General features: G+C 43.7%; 1 protein-coding gene across 1 annotated transcript in view; it reads right to left on the reverse strand.

Annotated features, from left to right (window-relative positions):
- Nucleotides 1-17,500, reverse strand: part of aatkb (apoptosis-associated tyrosine kinase b) — a gene marked incomplete at its 5' end in the record, with an annotated part of 66,256 nt that overhangs the window by 8,225 nt on the left and 40,531 nt on the right. The window contains 6 exons of the mRNA XM_080747263.1: nt 635-719; nt 3,411-3,544; nt 5,785-5,872; nt 7,714-7,835; nt 9,228-9,307; nt 16,374-16,515. Coding sequence (XP_080603389.1) covers nt 635-719; nt 3,411-3,544; nt 5,785-5,872; nt 7,714-7,835; nt 9,228-9,307; nt 16,374-16,515 — 651 coding nt within the window. The remainder of the gene's footprint in view (nt 1-634; nt 720-3,410; nt 3,545-5,784; nt 5,873-7,713; nt 7,836-9,227; nt 9,308-16,373; nt 16,516-17,500) is intronic.

Here is a 17,500-nt window from a genome sequence, read left to right on the forward strand (position 1 = left end):
TTTGTAAGATTAAACCAAACACAGACCATTTTGTAGATGTCGTGCCTCTTACAAAGTCATGCCATAAAAATACAAATTTAAATGGTCAATTAAAAAGCACTGCTATGGTAAATGGTAAATTAACATGACGTTCGGAGAGCGTTTGATATTGTATATAATTGTATTAAAAAATGATAAAAGGAGAAACAATCATATGTACTGTATATGTTAAAAAAATCTACATAGATTATCTAACTATTAATGTACAGAATGTCTGTCCGCCATCTGTCTGCATGCTGACATCACTGATACTAACCGGTGTCGCCGCCATAGTCACTGACTGACATCAGTCAGCCCACATTTGCAGATGACTGACATCACTGATATTAAACAGTGCCCAAATTTGGAGATGACTTCACGACTGACATCACTGATACTAAACAGTGCCCAAATCTGATATACCTGCATGCTGAAACAGTGCCCAAATTTGGAGATGACTGATCACTGATCCTACGAGCCGATACTTTCACCTCAGTACACAACACAACCACGGGCAAGGACTAGTTTTATTAATAAAATCAATATATTCTCTTCACAACTGGTGAAATCAATTAGTTGGATTAGATTTACATGGCCTGTGCAGATACGTACGTACCTTGTACTTGGTGTGGGAGAGACCATAGTCTCCTATCTTGACGGTGACATCAGCAGTCAGCAGGCAGTTCCTCAGTGCTAGGTCACTATGGGGCGGCAACAGGACGCTTCCATTATTTATGACCATAACAGTCTAAATTAGCACACAGAGGAAGGCTCATGTGTCTCCATGCACTGTGGCATTTGGAACGCTCTGCTTGCAAACCAAATGCATCAAGCAACTCTGAGCTGCAGTCATTATTCTGAGCAATCTGACATTGATAAACTGCTATCTTTTTTAGAAAGGGAGTTAATCAATACAAATCACATGGCAGGTACAGCAAAGGTCTGTCTGAGATAAATGTTGCAAATGGAATCGTCAATAAATGCATTAAAGCTGCAATCCGGAACTTTATTTAATGGATAAAACATTATTTTCCCTGACCTGTATGGTAGAGTATGTTAATACAGTGTACAGCGGTTGGAGATGGTCTTCCTACAGTACTTGATGTATTACTTGCATGAAGAGAAGCTAATTGCAAGTTTAGTTTAGTTTATTCCGATCCTCATCCACATTTAACAACTTGGGCTCTTGCTCATGAGACGGGCTCTATTATGATCCAGGTCTTATGCCTTATGCCTTAACTTCTTTGCCTTTTTTTTTTACTATTTTGAAAAACATTTTTAAATACTTCAAATGCTGATCCACATCTGCACGTTGTGAGCTTGCAGATCAGCTATTTGAAATATAAAAAAATATATATGTCTATATAGTAAAAAAAGGCAAAGAAGTTAAGGCATAATAAGGCATAAGACCTGGATCATAATAGAGCCCCTGGTTTCAAATACCGGGTAGGACATGACAGTTACGGATTGCAGCTTAACACTTATGTTGCAATGATTTTTTCCGGCCAATGTCCCGCGTTGCCATGGTTACCATAGACTTCCATGTAATTGTGCAAGTGTGTAAAAAGTGCACGCCCATGCCTAGATGATGCACCACGTGTGTAGATGCTGTTCACAGCTTTCAAACAAAAAAATCCGCTTGGAAATCCGTGCAGGCATTCATGATTTATCAGCCATTATGTTTTCTTCAGATGTAAACAAACATGGCTGCCATGTTTGAAAGAATGGGTTGGTATGGGGGTTAAACATGCAATTTCGCGATCGCGATCATGCCTAATACATTTCTGGAGGTCCAAAAAAAAATGCAAGTCTATATAATCGTTGATGTAGTTATAGAGGGTATGCGCATGCATAAAGTCAATGGCAAATCCAGTGTCAAAGTGAGTTTAACGTTGTTTAAAGCAATCAGACTTTTCTGTTTGGATGTATGGGCTGTCAAGGCCAGAAAGTAGTTTTTTGACAGTAGGCGTTCCCCCATAACCTCCGGGTATTATGATGTCACGCACAATATCTATTGCAGTGGTTCTCAACTTTTTCAGGCGGGGACCCCCAAAATAATCATATTTTAACTGGGGACCCCCTACCCTGAAGAGAACTAAGGAATTACATTTTGTTTAACAAGGTTCTAGTGTGAAAATAGCAGATCTACATGCTCACAACACCTCGCCTATTTTCACAATTTCTGCCTCTGATATTTGACAATTTGGACAATGATTAATTTGTAATTTTAGAGGCATTATATAAGTCCTTAAACCTAAGAAATGTGCAGATAGCCTCTATACACTTAGTTTTTTTTGTATAGTGTTGAGTGAGAAAACAATGTTGCACAATAAGTTAATCATCTGTTGACCCCCCAAAATAATTTCCGACCCACAGGTTGAGAACCACTGCTCTATTGCACTTTTCTATGAATTGAGCACGTGTGACGTCCATTTTCAAGTGGATAAAGACTGCTCTGGAGAGGTGAGGTGAGGCCAGGTCATCCCTCCCTGCAACAAAATCACTGATGCTGGAGTCGATGAGCAACACTCAGGCAGCACCAGGATATTGTTGCAGGAAGAGACCATGGAGTGTCAGTGGAGATCCTTCCATTCTGCTGCAGGAGGCTGGAGCCATGCGGTCTGTGTCACAGACTGATGATGTTCAGGGGTGTCGCTCGGAATTCTGGGCCCTGGGTACAAGGATTCACTCACATTTTGTGCTTTAACTTTTGAAAAATAGCAGATCTACAAGCTCACAGCGCGGCACCGAGTGCCGCGCTGCGAGCTTGTAGATCTGCTATTTTTGAAAAATCGTGAAAGTTTGTGCAAGTCTTTGAATATTTCAAATCTTAAGGTTTTTTGAAAATAAATATGTTTCTATGTCAGTGGTGCTCAAACTTTTTCATGTGAAGGACCCCCAAAATGATATGTATTTGGCCAAGGACCCCATCTCAAAATATTTAGTTCCAGGGACCCCCCAGAAGCAACATTTTAGTTACAAATGTTCACTTAAAAGAAATACATATTTTCAAAGATTTGCACACATTGTCACGACTTTACAAAAATAGCAGATATACAAGCTCACATTTTTCAATAGCTAAAGTATAAAATAATTAAGGCCCCTCCACCTTGGGCCCAAGTAACTCAGTCCCACTCCCCCCCCCCCCCCCCCCCCCCCCCCCCCTTGTTACACCCATGCTGACGATGTTTACCTAGTTTCTTTGAAGCACAGAATTGTTTCCTTTGCACTCTACGTATGTGACTGTTTGTGTTTACCCCCATGTGGTTTTGTCGAGTAGGGTCTAGTGTGCTCCGGATCGGAGCTAAATGCCTAAATAGTAAACTTGAAGTTTCAACTGTTGTTTGCAGCGTACTTGCCCATGTGTGCGTGTGAAACGTGTGTGTTTGTACCTGTGTGTGAAGTTGTGTTTGTGCAGGTGTAAGAGGCCCGATGCGATGTCACAGGCCATCCTTTGTAGAACGAGGGGCTCTGGGGTCAGGGTGTCTGAAGCCCTGCAGCTGCGCAAGTAGCCTTTCACATCTCCCTGGACACAGCAAGCACAGTAAACAAAACATGACTCTGGCTGTACCCCACAGAGCTCACATGCTGCTGTTCTGTTCTATTCTGTTCTACTCTAGTCCCTTTGTATGTAATCAACCACTACAGTGAGTACTGTACATACTGTATGTGCCCCTCCTGTAGCATATAGCTGTATATGCTGTACTGACTTCAGGGCAGAATTCTTAATGCACACACTTGGCACTACGTCCTCTGACCACTTGGGGGCAGATGTGTCTATTGAATTAAACCCTTGTGAAATTGTACACTGCAAACTGGACCACAATAGTGCAGACTGCAGAGGACTGCCTTAACCACATGATGAGTAACACTAGTAGTGAACATTCGGGAAAAAAATACATATATCTATACATCTACAGTACAAGCTCCCAACACGTAGCAAGGCATCAAGCTACTTTTGGCGAAGAATTTCTTGTCACCTTTTTTTTCGCTAGCTAGCCCTCGCCTTTTCAATAGATGCTATTTTTTTTTCTATTCCGTTATGTGTTGCTTACCTGTTCACATGTTTTTGACTGTTATTTAGATTTAGACCTCAACTATTAAAAATATTGTTAGGTATCATGTTGTTTTGACAGACGCAAGGTTTTCATGCTTACAGTAGTCTACCTGTATGTATCCTCGGCACTACATTGTTCTTTTTGCACTCAATATTGAAAAAAAAATATTGTTTTAAATAAAAACTAAGCTTTAAAACAATGTCAACAAATAAAAACTAGACTAAATAAACGTATGATATCAGTCAACTAAAACTAGACTAAATCAGAATTTGCTGTAAGAATTTACATTGCACCCTAGCTCTAAAAACCCTTCCAACTCCACCCAGGCTACAGTGTAGCATCCTAGCTTCATTCTCTCTACCACTGATATACAGACACAACAGAGGGGTCGTGGTTGGCAGCCCATTAGTCCACTGCACCTGTTTCTAATCACATATGTAAATGGAATTAAGTGCCGACTAATCACAATAATTCTGCACAAATCACACAGCCGAGCCACACAATCACCACCCGTGTCAAGTCATGCAAAATGGATGGTGACATTCAGCACCTTCATTAGCATCATTATTCTTGTTTATCACCTTCACCTGTGCGATGACAGTCACACAGTCAAAGAGGACAAGTTAGGTCTCTGACTTAATGATCTTCTCAGCAAAAGGAACATCTATTAACTACGGATGCCCGCGGGCGTTTGGCTTGGGCCTCTAATCCCACCACATTTACACTAACTCAGGGGTCTTCAACGTTTTCAGGAGAGCGATAAAGCAGGGACCCCCACAACCAATAGATACCATATAGCTTCATCGTTTGACAGTACATAGTTGGGGCGAATCCGATACTTCCGTGACCACGAGAGCAACGGTCCGTTTCTCAGTGGTTTTGTCAACTATGAAGGTTAAATAACAAATTGAGCTCCCATGTCCCTCACAAAAATGCAGGCAAAATGTTTGACAGCTAGGGTAATTTTCAGTCTCATTCACTTACTATACACCATACTATAAAGGAAAAAATTACTCCCAAAAAATCTGCTTTACGTTGGATATGAGGGGTCAAACTAGGGGGTTTTTAATTATTCTGAATCCATTGCAAGCATTTGTTTTGCATGAAAAACATTAATTGGGCTAAAAATGGACCCCAAAAGACTGAAAAGTGATCACTAAACCATAGTTTTGTTGGCCGTTTTTAGCCCAAGGAATGTTTTTCGAGCAAAACAAATGCTTGCAATGGATTCAGAAAAATTAAAAACCCCATGTCCCCTCGCATTTTTGCGAGGGACATGGGAGCTCAATTTGTTATTTAACCTTCATAGTTGACAAAACCACTGAGAAACGGACCTTTGCTCTCGTGGTCACGGAAGTATCGGATTCGCCCCAACTAACAGTCAATCATCAGACAGTGTATTTTGGATTCATGCCAATTTGTGTTTTGACTTCAGATATTCAACCACTTGAACCATCAATGCTTAATAAACTTGACTCTGTAGTCTGCTCTATTTCCCCTCTACACCAAACCTCTTTGCAGAAAATAGCCTATCTACAAGCTCACAACGCCTCGCGCTGTAGATCTGCTATTTTTGGCTAAAGTTCTCAGAATATGGACGCTAAGGTTCAAGTGGATATTATAAAAAAAAGCATCTATCACACAAAGATTTGGAGGACCCCCTGTAGTAACTCTGTAATTCCATGGTAGCACATGTAGTTTTCCTCACCAGTGGACAGAACTCCATCACCAGCAGGTAGGGTGTGACCTCGGTGCACTGAGCCATGCACTGCAGGAGCGCAGGATGCTGCAGAGACCTGCAAACACACCCAGGTCACGTTAGAGTCACACACAGGAACAGCAAAAGTACAAAAATATAATTACATACAAAAACATATACTCTGTGTGTGTGTGTGTGTGTGTGTGTGTGTGTGTGTGTGTGTGTGTGTGTGTGTGTGTGTGTGTGTGTGTGTGTGCGTGTGCGCGTGCGCGTGTGCGCGTGTGGGGGAGAGAAAGAGAGAGTACTTCAAATGGGAGCCAAAAGCTGGTTGCACACTGCTGCATTTTTTCGTTGGGAAATGTGTTTTTCAGGGCAAGGAGAGAGAGAGAGAGAGAGAGAGAGAGAGAGAGAGAGAGAGAGCAAGGGACCCAATGGTTCGAAAATAAATACGAACCGGGCGGCAGTGTGAAAACGTGAATGACATAAAGTGAGGTTGATTTCTTTATTTACGTGCTCCGAAATTCGATCCTGTATTCGGCCGAAAAAACGCAGCAGTGTGCAACAACATTTAGTCTCAACCACAACTTGATCTAATATTCTACTTAGTGTAGAGAGTGAGAGCGTAAAGAATTACACAAATTGGACCCTTGACTTAACATTTTATCACAGGATTTTGCTGTGAAGAATGAACCTAGGCATTCTAGTCAAAGTTGCATGCTGGGGGGTTTCTGCCATTGGCTGATGATGACAAATGGCTGGTGGGGTTCATTGAATGCCCAGCATGAATATATTATAATGTCACTGTCGGGCACTTTTCAGAAAATGGAAAGAATAAGCTGTATTCCAATTGATCCATTGGAGTTATTATTTAGTCACAAGCTGTTTTTAATACTATTCCTTGGTTCAATATTTATAACACCCACAGTCACAGCAAACATTGCAGATCTGCAAGCTGTGAGCTTGTAGATCTCCTATTTTTACTACTTGTGTGTGACACTGTAGTAGAGCATTAATTTAGAAAATAACATACGTTTATGGAGATGCAATGGTTTTGCCTTATGGCAGCATGGAGATACTGCCTACTGGTAACATGCACAGCCAATTTGGTACTGATAATTCCAATGGTTTGAGAGAATAAACCTCAGACAGGCAGACCTATAGACACACACCCAGACAGAACCATTTGTAGACCTCCTATAGATCTCATTGTACATCTCCTATAGAGCCATGCCACACAAAGACCAAAAGAAAAACAGAAAGGTGGGAGGGGGATGAGAGAGTGTGAGTATACGAGAAGATGGAGTAGTATCAATGTAAGGAAGTGGCAGAGAGCAAGGGAGAGGGAGAGAGAAACAGAGAAAATGTTTGTGTGTCTGTGGAATGTATGCGTAGGAGAGAGAGAGAGAGAGAGTGTGGGAGGAGAGAAACAAAGGAAGAAAGAAGGGAAGTAGAGTAGAGTAGAGCAGTGGTTCTCAACCTTTTCAGGCCGCGATCCCCCAAATAATCATATTTTAACTGGGGACCCCCCACCCTAACAAGCACTAAGAGCTGAGGTATTACATTTGGTATAACACGGTTCTATTGTGAAAATAACATTGCGAGGCGTTGTGAGCATGTAGATCTACTATTTTCACAATTTCTGCCTTTTGACACGATGGCCAATGTTTTTTACAGGTATTAAAAGGATTTTAAATGTCCATAAATTGTCACTTTAGAAACGTGCAGATACCCTCTATACACTCATACTGTGTGTTGGTTTGTTTACTGTTGAGTGAGAAAACAATGTTTCACATTAAGCTAATCATCTGGGGACCCCCCAAAATACTTTGGCGACCCCCCTGGGGGTCTCAACCCACAGGTTGAGAACCACTGGAGCAGAGCAGAGTAGAACAGAACAGAACAGAGCATAGCAGAGTAGAGTAGAGTAGAGTAGAGTACCGGTAAGGCTGTGCTTCCTCTAGGAAGTGCATCTGGTCCTGAACACTGCCACTGACTTTCAGTTCCTTGATGACCACCTGGGTGGTGCTGTTGAGTCCGGCGTTCACCTCCCCCAACAGCACCTGCAACAACACAGCAACACACGCACATACGCACAAACGCGCGCACGCACACACACACACACACACACACACACCCACACACACACACACACACACAGACGCACGCACGTGAGAACGGTGGAACAGAGCAGGGTGTAGTCACACAACAACAGTTAGGAGGGGACATACAGGCACAAAAATACATATACGAATACGAATGTACATAAGTGTCGTACGAAAAAGGGAAAAGACACACAGAGACATGCATAAAGAAAGAAAGAAAGAAAGAAAGAAAGAAAGAAAGAAAGAAAGAAAGAAAGAAAGAAAGAAAGAAAGAAAAAAAGAAAAACACAGAGACACAGGAGAAAAGAAATGCGTGCAGCCACAACCAGACACACACAAGATGGACATACCCAGTCACGGTACACAACAGTGGAAAAGGTATTTGTGTGCATGAGTGAAATGAGTTTCAGAGGTAAGAGGGAATGTGGGTGGGGTGGGGTGGGGGGTGACGAGAGAATAAGAGAGAATGACAACAATACGTTATCTGTGTGAAACTACAAGACACAAAACAGACAGCGTATATAGCGCGGCCTCCAATCACACAGCTATTCGATGCAGCATAGGATTTCTCTCCGGGTTGAATTGTGGAGAAGTGTGTCACTCCTGGTGGAGAGGCTGACATCAAAGGCAGGAAGAATCAGGCACCCCATTACACACACACTCTACAGGTAATGCAGCATGTCGGCCATTTTAACAAGCTCCATTCGGAACATGCCTGGGATCACGGCGCCGACTAACAGGCGTGACGTGAGCCCCCAGCGGCGCTGCGTTTCATCTAGCTCACACACACACACACACACACACACACACACACACACACACACACACACACACACACACTCAGGTGCCACCAGCAGGGGTGTCACAAGGGGGGGGAGTGGGACTGAGACTGAGTTACTAGGGCCCAAGGTGGAGGGACCTTCATTATTTTATACTTTAGCTATTGAAAAATAGCAGATCTACAAACTCACAGCTTGTAGATCTGCTATTTTTGAAAAGTTGTGAAAATCTTTGAATATATGTATCTGGGGGGGTCCCTGGAACAAAATATTTTGTGATGGGCGTCCCTGGCCAAATACATATAATTTTGGGGGTCCTTCACATAAAAAGGTCTGAGAACCACTGACATAGAAACATATTTTTTTTTTTCTATTTTTCAATAGTTAAAGCACAAACTAATGCGTAATAATTTGTTCCAAATGGGTTAAACCCCCTCCCCCTATGAAGAACATTCATGGGGGGCCCGCAGTGAATCCTTGTACCCACCAGGGCCCAGAATTTGGTGCGACGCCCCTGCCGACAGAAACATGAAGATGACTGAAGACACAGTGACAGAAGGGGCGGTCTTACCTTCCCAAACCAGCCATTACCGATCTCTTTCAGGTAGAGCAGACTGTGGCGGCCGAGGTCTGTGGATCTGAGCAGCTGGACTGGAGGAGACGAAATGAAGTGATATTACAGGTAACAGTGAGGACAGAACGCCATGACATTTGCACACAATGTTCCATCTCTTCTTGGCACCTGACGACGCACCACATCCAAGATCTGAAACAGAATTATTTGAATCCATTCTCTGTCCATTCCCACAGTTGTTAAGTGGCCGAGCACGCTCTAACTGATATCAGTCCTGTGCACACACACTGAGGTGTCCTCGAACGCTAATGGAAATCACCTCAAACTAAACAGCGCGACCCACTTTCTGAACTGTTGTCCTACAGTATGAATGTATTGACCTGCTCTGGCACCACTCTGTCTGCCTGTCTGTCCTCTGTCTGGCTGTCTGTGGCTCTGTCCTCCACTCAACCAACGCATATCACTGTCAAACATTCAGAGATGACCTGTGTGTTCCCAACCTGCACAACGCGTCTTTGACTGTCCTCACTACATCCAAGCTCAACCAAACGAGACGGGACTGACGGGCGTCAACATCACCCTCCCATTCTCTCCCCCATTCTCTCTCTCTCCCTCTCTCTCTCTCTCTCTCTCTCTCTCTCTCTCTCTCTCTCTCTATCCCCCCATGATGACACTGGCATTCTCGGACCAGAGGCAGACAGACAGCGCTTTGTGGTGCAAGCGCCCTCCTCCGGACCGCCACACAGTCCACTCACTGTGTGGAGGCCATACTGGACAACCCTGTCGCGATCCCGGGACAAGTCATTCCGTGGGTTCGGCTCACTCACGCACACTCCGAGCTAACCAAGGAAAAATCGAGGCCATTGTCTGGCTGCGAGGGCTGCATGGCACCGGTTAGGACCAGTACACAACACACTGGAGCCATTATCTAGCAGCTCTGTGACATACAGTAATAGCCCTGAGCTGAGTTGTAGCGATAAGCGTTGTAAACAATGGCTCCTTGCCTACGCCTTGCCTGTTGTCTTCTGTCCAGGCGCCTGGATGTTCATGTGGTGGACTAAATGTATTTATATATGATGCAAACTACAACAAGTTTTATACATGCGTTTTTCTTGATAACCCAACATGACACACTGAGTGCATTACGGCAGGTATAATCGAAACCGTACCATAATTTCGTACATGTCTTTATAGCAGGGGTCTTCAACAGGGGGTCCGGGACTCCTAGGGGGTCCTCAGAGTTACTACAGGGGGGGGGGGGGGGGCACCAAATCCTTATGTGATAGGATAATTATTTTCAATTAAAAACTTTGAACCTTCGCATCCCTATTCTGAGGAGAACTTTAGATAAAATCTGCTATTTTCAGCAAAGAGGTTTGGTGTAGAGGTAAAAGAGAGCAGACCAAGTACAGAGTGAAAGGTCAAGTTTAGTAAGTAACGAAGATTTAAGTGGTTAAATGTCACATCAACACACATCTAACCGATGACAGTGCTGTCAAACGAGTTTATGAATCTATCTATGACATCGATGAAAATCTGTATCACACATTTACAATATGTAGAGGGGGTCCCTGCTTCGTGTCTCTCTCAGCTAAGGGGTCCTTGGCCTGAAAAAGTTGAAGACCCCTGTCTTACATGTCATTATAGCAAATACACTAACTCAATTTCCATTTGACAGTCTGCTCTCACTAGGCTGAGCGCTGCTGAGTATCCATCTGAAGAATGTATGCGGCTAATATGGCCACTAGGCAGGAAGTTCTTATGGAGACACACAGCGGCTTAAATCACTCTGAGCTAAATGGAATTCCTATTACGCCTCTCCAGTCCAGTGATCTGAGAGTATTCTCTGCTGAGCTGCTGTGCTATAGTGCTGCCCTTGGACAATCCTCGGGCCTAATTCAATTCTGATGTTCACCTCCGGTTGCATAACTCAAACTCAAATAGCAGCCATGGGGAGCATTTGGATGGTGGCTGTGCGTAATTGAGAATGTAATTTGCTTCGGTGAATTTGTGTAAGTGTGACTGTGCGGGTTGGACGTAACAGGGCCCTATTTTCATCCATGCCTTACCCCTTCCCTAAACTTCTTTTACTATTTAAATAAACAAATAAATAAATAGTTCAAATAGCTGATCTACAAGCTCACAACATGTCGATGTAGATCAGCTATTTGAAGTATTTTCAAATGTTTTTCAAAATAGTAAAAAAGGCAAAGAAATGTAAGGACAATGCATAAGGCATGGTTCACAGTGTATAATGTTGATGTGCTCTGGGACTGTGGTGGTTTTGTGCGTGTGCATCCATGTTTAACCTTTAGCTTAGCCCTTGTGTTTATTCGACTTGTAAATGCAAATGCTGTGTTGTCTCTTATTTATGCTTGTGTGGTTATGTCTGTGCGAGTGTGGTTATGTCTGTGCGAGTGTGCGTGTGTGGAGGGGGGAGGGGGCTGATGAGAACCTCTTTGCATTTGGCTGTACATACAGCTTGCAGTTCCGTCAGGGAAGGGCCTTGTGGCCCTTGGCACTGGACCGAGCCAAGCTCTTACACGCTATGGGTGTCTCATCACCAGGAGCCCCACCTATCCCCCCGACTCCACTCTACGGTCCCAGTGCACGGCAGGAGGAGTTGAAAGGACGGAGGAGTCGAGGACGCTGGATGAAGAACAGCGATGCTCGCCTACTGCCTCACGCTACTTCAGCTCCAACCACAACTCCCTTGAACGAACCACTTTAGAGACCGGGAACGCATTATTACAGATTCTAACTTTAACCATTATTTTTAAGATTTAACTATTGAAAAATAGCAGATCTACAAGCTCACAGCGCGGCACCGAGTGTGCCGCGCTGCGAGCTTGTAGCTCTGCTATTTTTGACAAATCGTGAACATTTGTGCAAGTCTTTGAATATTTTTGATCCGATTCTATGAATGTCTTCTAAATCAGTGGTTCTCAAACCTTTTCATGTCAAGGACCACCAAAATTACATGTATTTGGCCGCGGACCCCCATCTCAAAATATGTTGTTCCAGGGACCCCCCAGAAGCAAATATTTGAATTACAGAAGTTTGCTTTGAAAAATATACAATTCAAAGATTTCCAAATATTTTCACGACTTTTCAAAGATAGTAGATCTACAAGCTCGCAGCGCAGCACCAAGCTTGTATATCTGCAATTTTCAATAGCTAAAGTATAAAATAATGCCAGGTCTTAAAGGACAACTTTGTTTTTTTACAACAAGGGTTCATATTTTAGATTGTAATTAGAGAAAAGAAAAAGTGAGTGTTAAAATGTTTTCATTTGCTTCGTTCTATTGTTTTATCGCATTTACCGTGCTAAAATGTGGGGGCATGCGTACGCATGGGGGCATGCGTACAAGTGGATAAATATGTCTTTTTAGACACAATAAGCCAGCAGTTTCTTTTTTGCTATTTACAGTAACACTTCCAGCCCCCATAAGTCACATCCAACCATGAAAGGTTGTGTTGTATCTTGGGAATGGGCTTATTCTGTGTAAAATTACATATTTAGCCACTTGTACGCATGCCCCCAACCACTGAAATAAGAATCTCTAAAACAATAGAAAGAAGTGAATGAAACAATTTTAACACTCATCTTTTATATTCTTTAATTACAATCTAAAATATGAACCCTTGTTGTAAAAAACTAAAGTTGTCCTTTAACCACTTGAATCCTAGCATCCCCATTCTAGGAGATTCCTATTCTTGGGGGTAACTAGCTCTTTCGCCTATTTCGAGATTTGGTGCAAAAAGAAAGAAAAAAACAAACAGTGTGGACCAAGTACAGAGGGCAGAGGCAACTAAATATTTATTTACTAAAAATAGAGGGGTTTAAATGGTTAAATGAAAGAGTGGGCTAAAACAATTAGTAGAGGATAGATGGATGGAGAAAGGGAGATAGAGAAGAGGAGGAATATGAGGCAGCAGGGAACATCATGTACATAGGTTTATCTCTCCTGTCAAAACTAGTTTAACTGGGGAGGACGCCATTGTTGGAGATTTACATCTGGGGTGCAGTACTCATTCAGTACTCATTAGTTACTCTGTCCCCATGGTAACCACATTACGGCAGAGCAGAGGATACTAGTCAACACTTGGAAGTAACTGCAACTTTGGTTCATTGCTTCTCAAAGTGGGGTCCGGGGACCCCAAGGGGTCCTTGAGGGAGATCCAGGGGGTCCCCAGCTAGTTAGGAACCAAATGCACCCTTATGGCTATGTAACTCAGAGAGTGTACGAATGGAACCAAATGGACCCGTTGGGGTTACATTCATACACTCTCCGAGTTAAATTAACATTGATTGCCAGACCCATGAAATGGGTAGGCCTACATAAGCAAATGTCGGTCTGTCCGGGTTTTCTATATAAAGGGTATATATGATGATGACATGATGATGACATGCCTACAAAAGGCATGATGTCATAAATGATGATGACAGACAGGGGGTTGGCAGAACCGGGGTCTGGCACAACCAGGTTGACCTGGTCTAGTTTTAAAATATAAATTGATAGAAATGCCATTAAATGGGGGTCAGTAGCCTAATGCAAGTCAAACTGAGGCTCCTTGAAATCAAAATGTTCGAGAATCACTGCTAGAGCCGTACAAATCTTCTCTTATGGGGGTCCCTGTCGTATCTTTTCAAATGGGGGTCTGCGGGCTAACAAGTGTCAATTTGGGGGTGATTGACATGAAAAAGATTGAGAACCACTGCTTTAGTTTACTGCCCTCCTGAACACTACGGGTCAAACCTTGTGGTCCTCCCTACAGCATCTAAAATGTACTGATTTAACTTTGCGACCACAGTGGGACCTGTGCGGTTTTAGGACAGTCTGGCCCGGAGGCGAACTGCGTGCTACGACCCCATTAAGTCCAAGCACACGCCCATGTCTTAAGTTTATCAGGCCAGATATCTGCTGCCCTCAGCTCCCGACAACACTGGCCATTGTCACTCGCATCGGGGCAGATAGGAGAGAGCGAGAAAGGAGGGCCTGAGAGAAAAGGCAGGATATTCTCATCAGGGTCTGGCGCACTTGCGTGCCTCACATTCCACGGAGCAGCAGTGTAGGCTGGCCGCCTTGGCCGTCATTATGCAACAGGCAGATGTTTGTGGGAGAGAGTGATTTGGGGGACAGAGAGGGACAGAGAGAGAGAGAGAGAGGGGGAGGGGAGGGGGGTGTTGAATAGCTCAGAGTTAAATCTTATGGCGACATAGGGTAGTAGAGACAGCGGGATAGGTGGAGACCCAACCAAGGCCAACGCTAGGGCGTTGGTCACTCACTCTGGGGCCAAAACTCTTAACTCATACCAGAAGTACAATGTACCTCACCCATGTACTGCTGCATGCTCTCACACCCTTGAAAAGTACTAGTTGCAAACCACTGGCACATTCACAAAGCCTCATTCCAAGAGACTGAATATGCCATTATCAAGGCACTGACAGAATAGTTAAAAAATGACATGATGTTCAGATCTGCTGTTACAGCTGCCTCCATATTGCATCAGTTTGTAGCTGCAGTCTGTATAAAAAGCTGATGTGTTGACTGAGAATCATAGCTACCACGCCTATGGACCGCAACAACATGATGTTTGATTGATTGAAGAATGTATTAGAAGTTTCCATATGAAAAGGTACAGTTTCATGACCGTAGAGTTCACTGGTACAAGGTCAACTAAAAGGATAAGCTCAAGTAAGCACATGACTTATTTAAATTGAGATCAGTTTTTAACTCATAACATTGAATGACAGACCGATAAAACACAGCACTATGCAGAGAAAATAAGAAAAACTGTCGTAAAAAAACACAATGCAAAAGAAATGGTATCTATCTATAAATGCGAGAAGTCTCTGCGTGTGTGTCTGTCTGTCTGTCTGTGTGTGTGTCTGTAATCCGCGTATCTCGAGAACCGTTCGTCCCACCGGCTTCAGATTCGGCACGCGCGTTCCCCGCCGCGGCACGGAGTGCAGTGCCGGGTCTCGACCCGACCCGACGCGCGGTTTTCCCGAACCGGCGCGAAACGTTCGGAATCTCCTTATGCGGGGTTGATTGTTGACATCAGGCTGTTCCGGAGGAAATCGGCGAAAGCTCTGACTCATTGTGACATCACTTCATAAAAGGCTCTGACATCACGTACGCCACATGAGTCAACAAAACATCTCTGTGATTGTGTATGTATGTATGTAATTCGCGTATCTCGAGAACCGTTCGTCCCACGGGCACGCGCGTTCTCCATATATGGGCATAAAATGAATGCCCCCATATATGGGCATAAAATGGATTGCAGACAGACAGATACAGATATCTCCATATATGGACATAAATGGACAGAGGCAAACAGATGGTCAAAGATCTCCATATATGGGCATAAAATGGACGCAGGCAAACAGATGTTCAAAACGGGTCCTATGACAACAGGTATAATGAGGTTTGCATTAAAGGGGGAACCGGCACTGTGTCTGCAACACAGTTGGAGGCACAGACAGATACTCCATATATGGGCATAAAATGGACGCAGATAGACAGATATCTCCATATATGGGCATAAAATGGACCCAGAACTATAACTGCAGTGATCTCCATATATGGACATAAAATGGACGCCGACAGACAGACAGACAGATACAGATATCTCCATATATGGGCATAAATGGACACAGGCAGACAGATGGTCAAAACGGGTCCTATGAAAACAGGTATAATGGGGTTTGCATTAAAGGGTGGGGCATTCATTCCCTATTTACATTGTTCCGAGTTGGCCAGGTCGCCGACTAGACGCTGGGCCGCCCTTCTAGTTTACAATAAAAAGGCATAGTTTAAGGCTAAGTTTACTGTTACCAGTTATGAGTAGCAGCCGTCTGTAAGTTGCTTTCCAGAGCGGTTTTAAAGGAAGGTAGGGATTGACAGTTCCTTTAAGGCCTTCGCTAGGGCGTTCCACATTTAAGCGGTACAGCAGGAGAACGAATTTGACCATTTGTTTGAGTCAAATCTGGGTTGAACGTGATCTGAACATGAATATGTGTTATCAAAATGGGGTGCAAAATGTTGAATATTGTTTGTTTGTTTTTCTCTCTCCTAGGTTTCACCAACCGAATAGAAGTAAATTGAGTTGAAGTGTTGTGGAACATCAGCCTACCTGATCTAGTGGGCTGTTTGGCCACAGGGAGGCAGACCTGGGTGAGAGGCAGGATGTACACCTCAGGACCGCTCTGGGAGGCCGGAGACGCCAGGGTGGACAGGTCTGCATGGTACTCCTCACCATCCACATTCTGGAACTCCTGGAACACACACACAGAGGGATGGCCCATAATCGTTATTATCGTTTATCGTGATAAAAAAAAAAAAATCACACTCGTGTGAACTGAGCGGTGGGGGGGGGGGGGGGGGGGGGTGTGTGTGTGTGTGTGTGTGTGTGTGTGTGTGTGTGTGTGTGTGTGTGTGTGTTGCAGTTGATGCACAAGCCAGGCTAGACTCAACAGCACCTCTCTGGTCACCCAGGGTACTACTCAGGCTACATACACCAGAGGCTACAGACACACAGACACACACACACACACACGGACGGATACACACACGGCCACGCTATGGAGACGGTGTGACCACCGCTCAAAAAACACTCACAATAATCATATTGTGGAGATTTACATTTATCGTGAAATTATCCTCCGTCATGCACTGGGATCAATTCACCTTTTATTTGCCGAGCTGCATATCTGGTACCATTTTTAAACCCTCTATAATTGGTAAAGCGGACCTGGAAATAACGTACTTGATACCGTCTTTTTTCACTCTCTACCAAATTTCTTTGCCAAAAATAGCCGATGCAAATGTTCCGCCCCAGGATATAGTCCAGGCGTTTCGGGCAGTCTTTTGATGGAATCGTGCACTTTATGAAAGAAGCATGAAATTTGGCACACAGTTAGAACATGCCATATGGAACATTTTTGGCTATAGGGGCATCGCAGATTTGTCTTGGGAAACTTGTGGGAGCCAATTAAAGTTGGACTCTCATAGACTTTACTATAGAGTAAAATAATACAAAAAATACATATGCTTTAAGTAGCATGTAAGGGGTCAAACTAGGTGTTTTGGGGGATTCTGAATCCAATGCAAACATTTGTTTTGCAGGAAAAACATTCCTTGGGCTAAAAATGGACCCCATAAATCTATGGTTTAGTGATGAGTCATCACTTTTCAAAGTTTAGTGGCGGCCGTTTCTCGGAAAGGAATGTTTTTCGTGCAAAGCAAATGCTTGCATTGGAT

This window comes from Nannobrachium achirus (assembly GCF_963921795.1).
Source record: "Nannobrachium achirus genome assembly, chromosome: 18".
Taxonomy (NCBI): Eukaryota; Metazoa; Chordata; class Actinopteri; order Myctophiformes; family Myctophidae; genus Nannobrachium; species Nannobrachium achirus.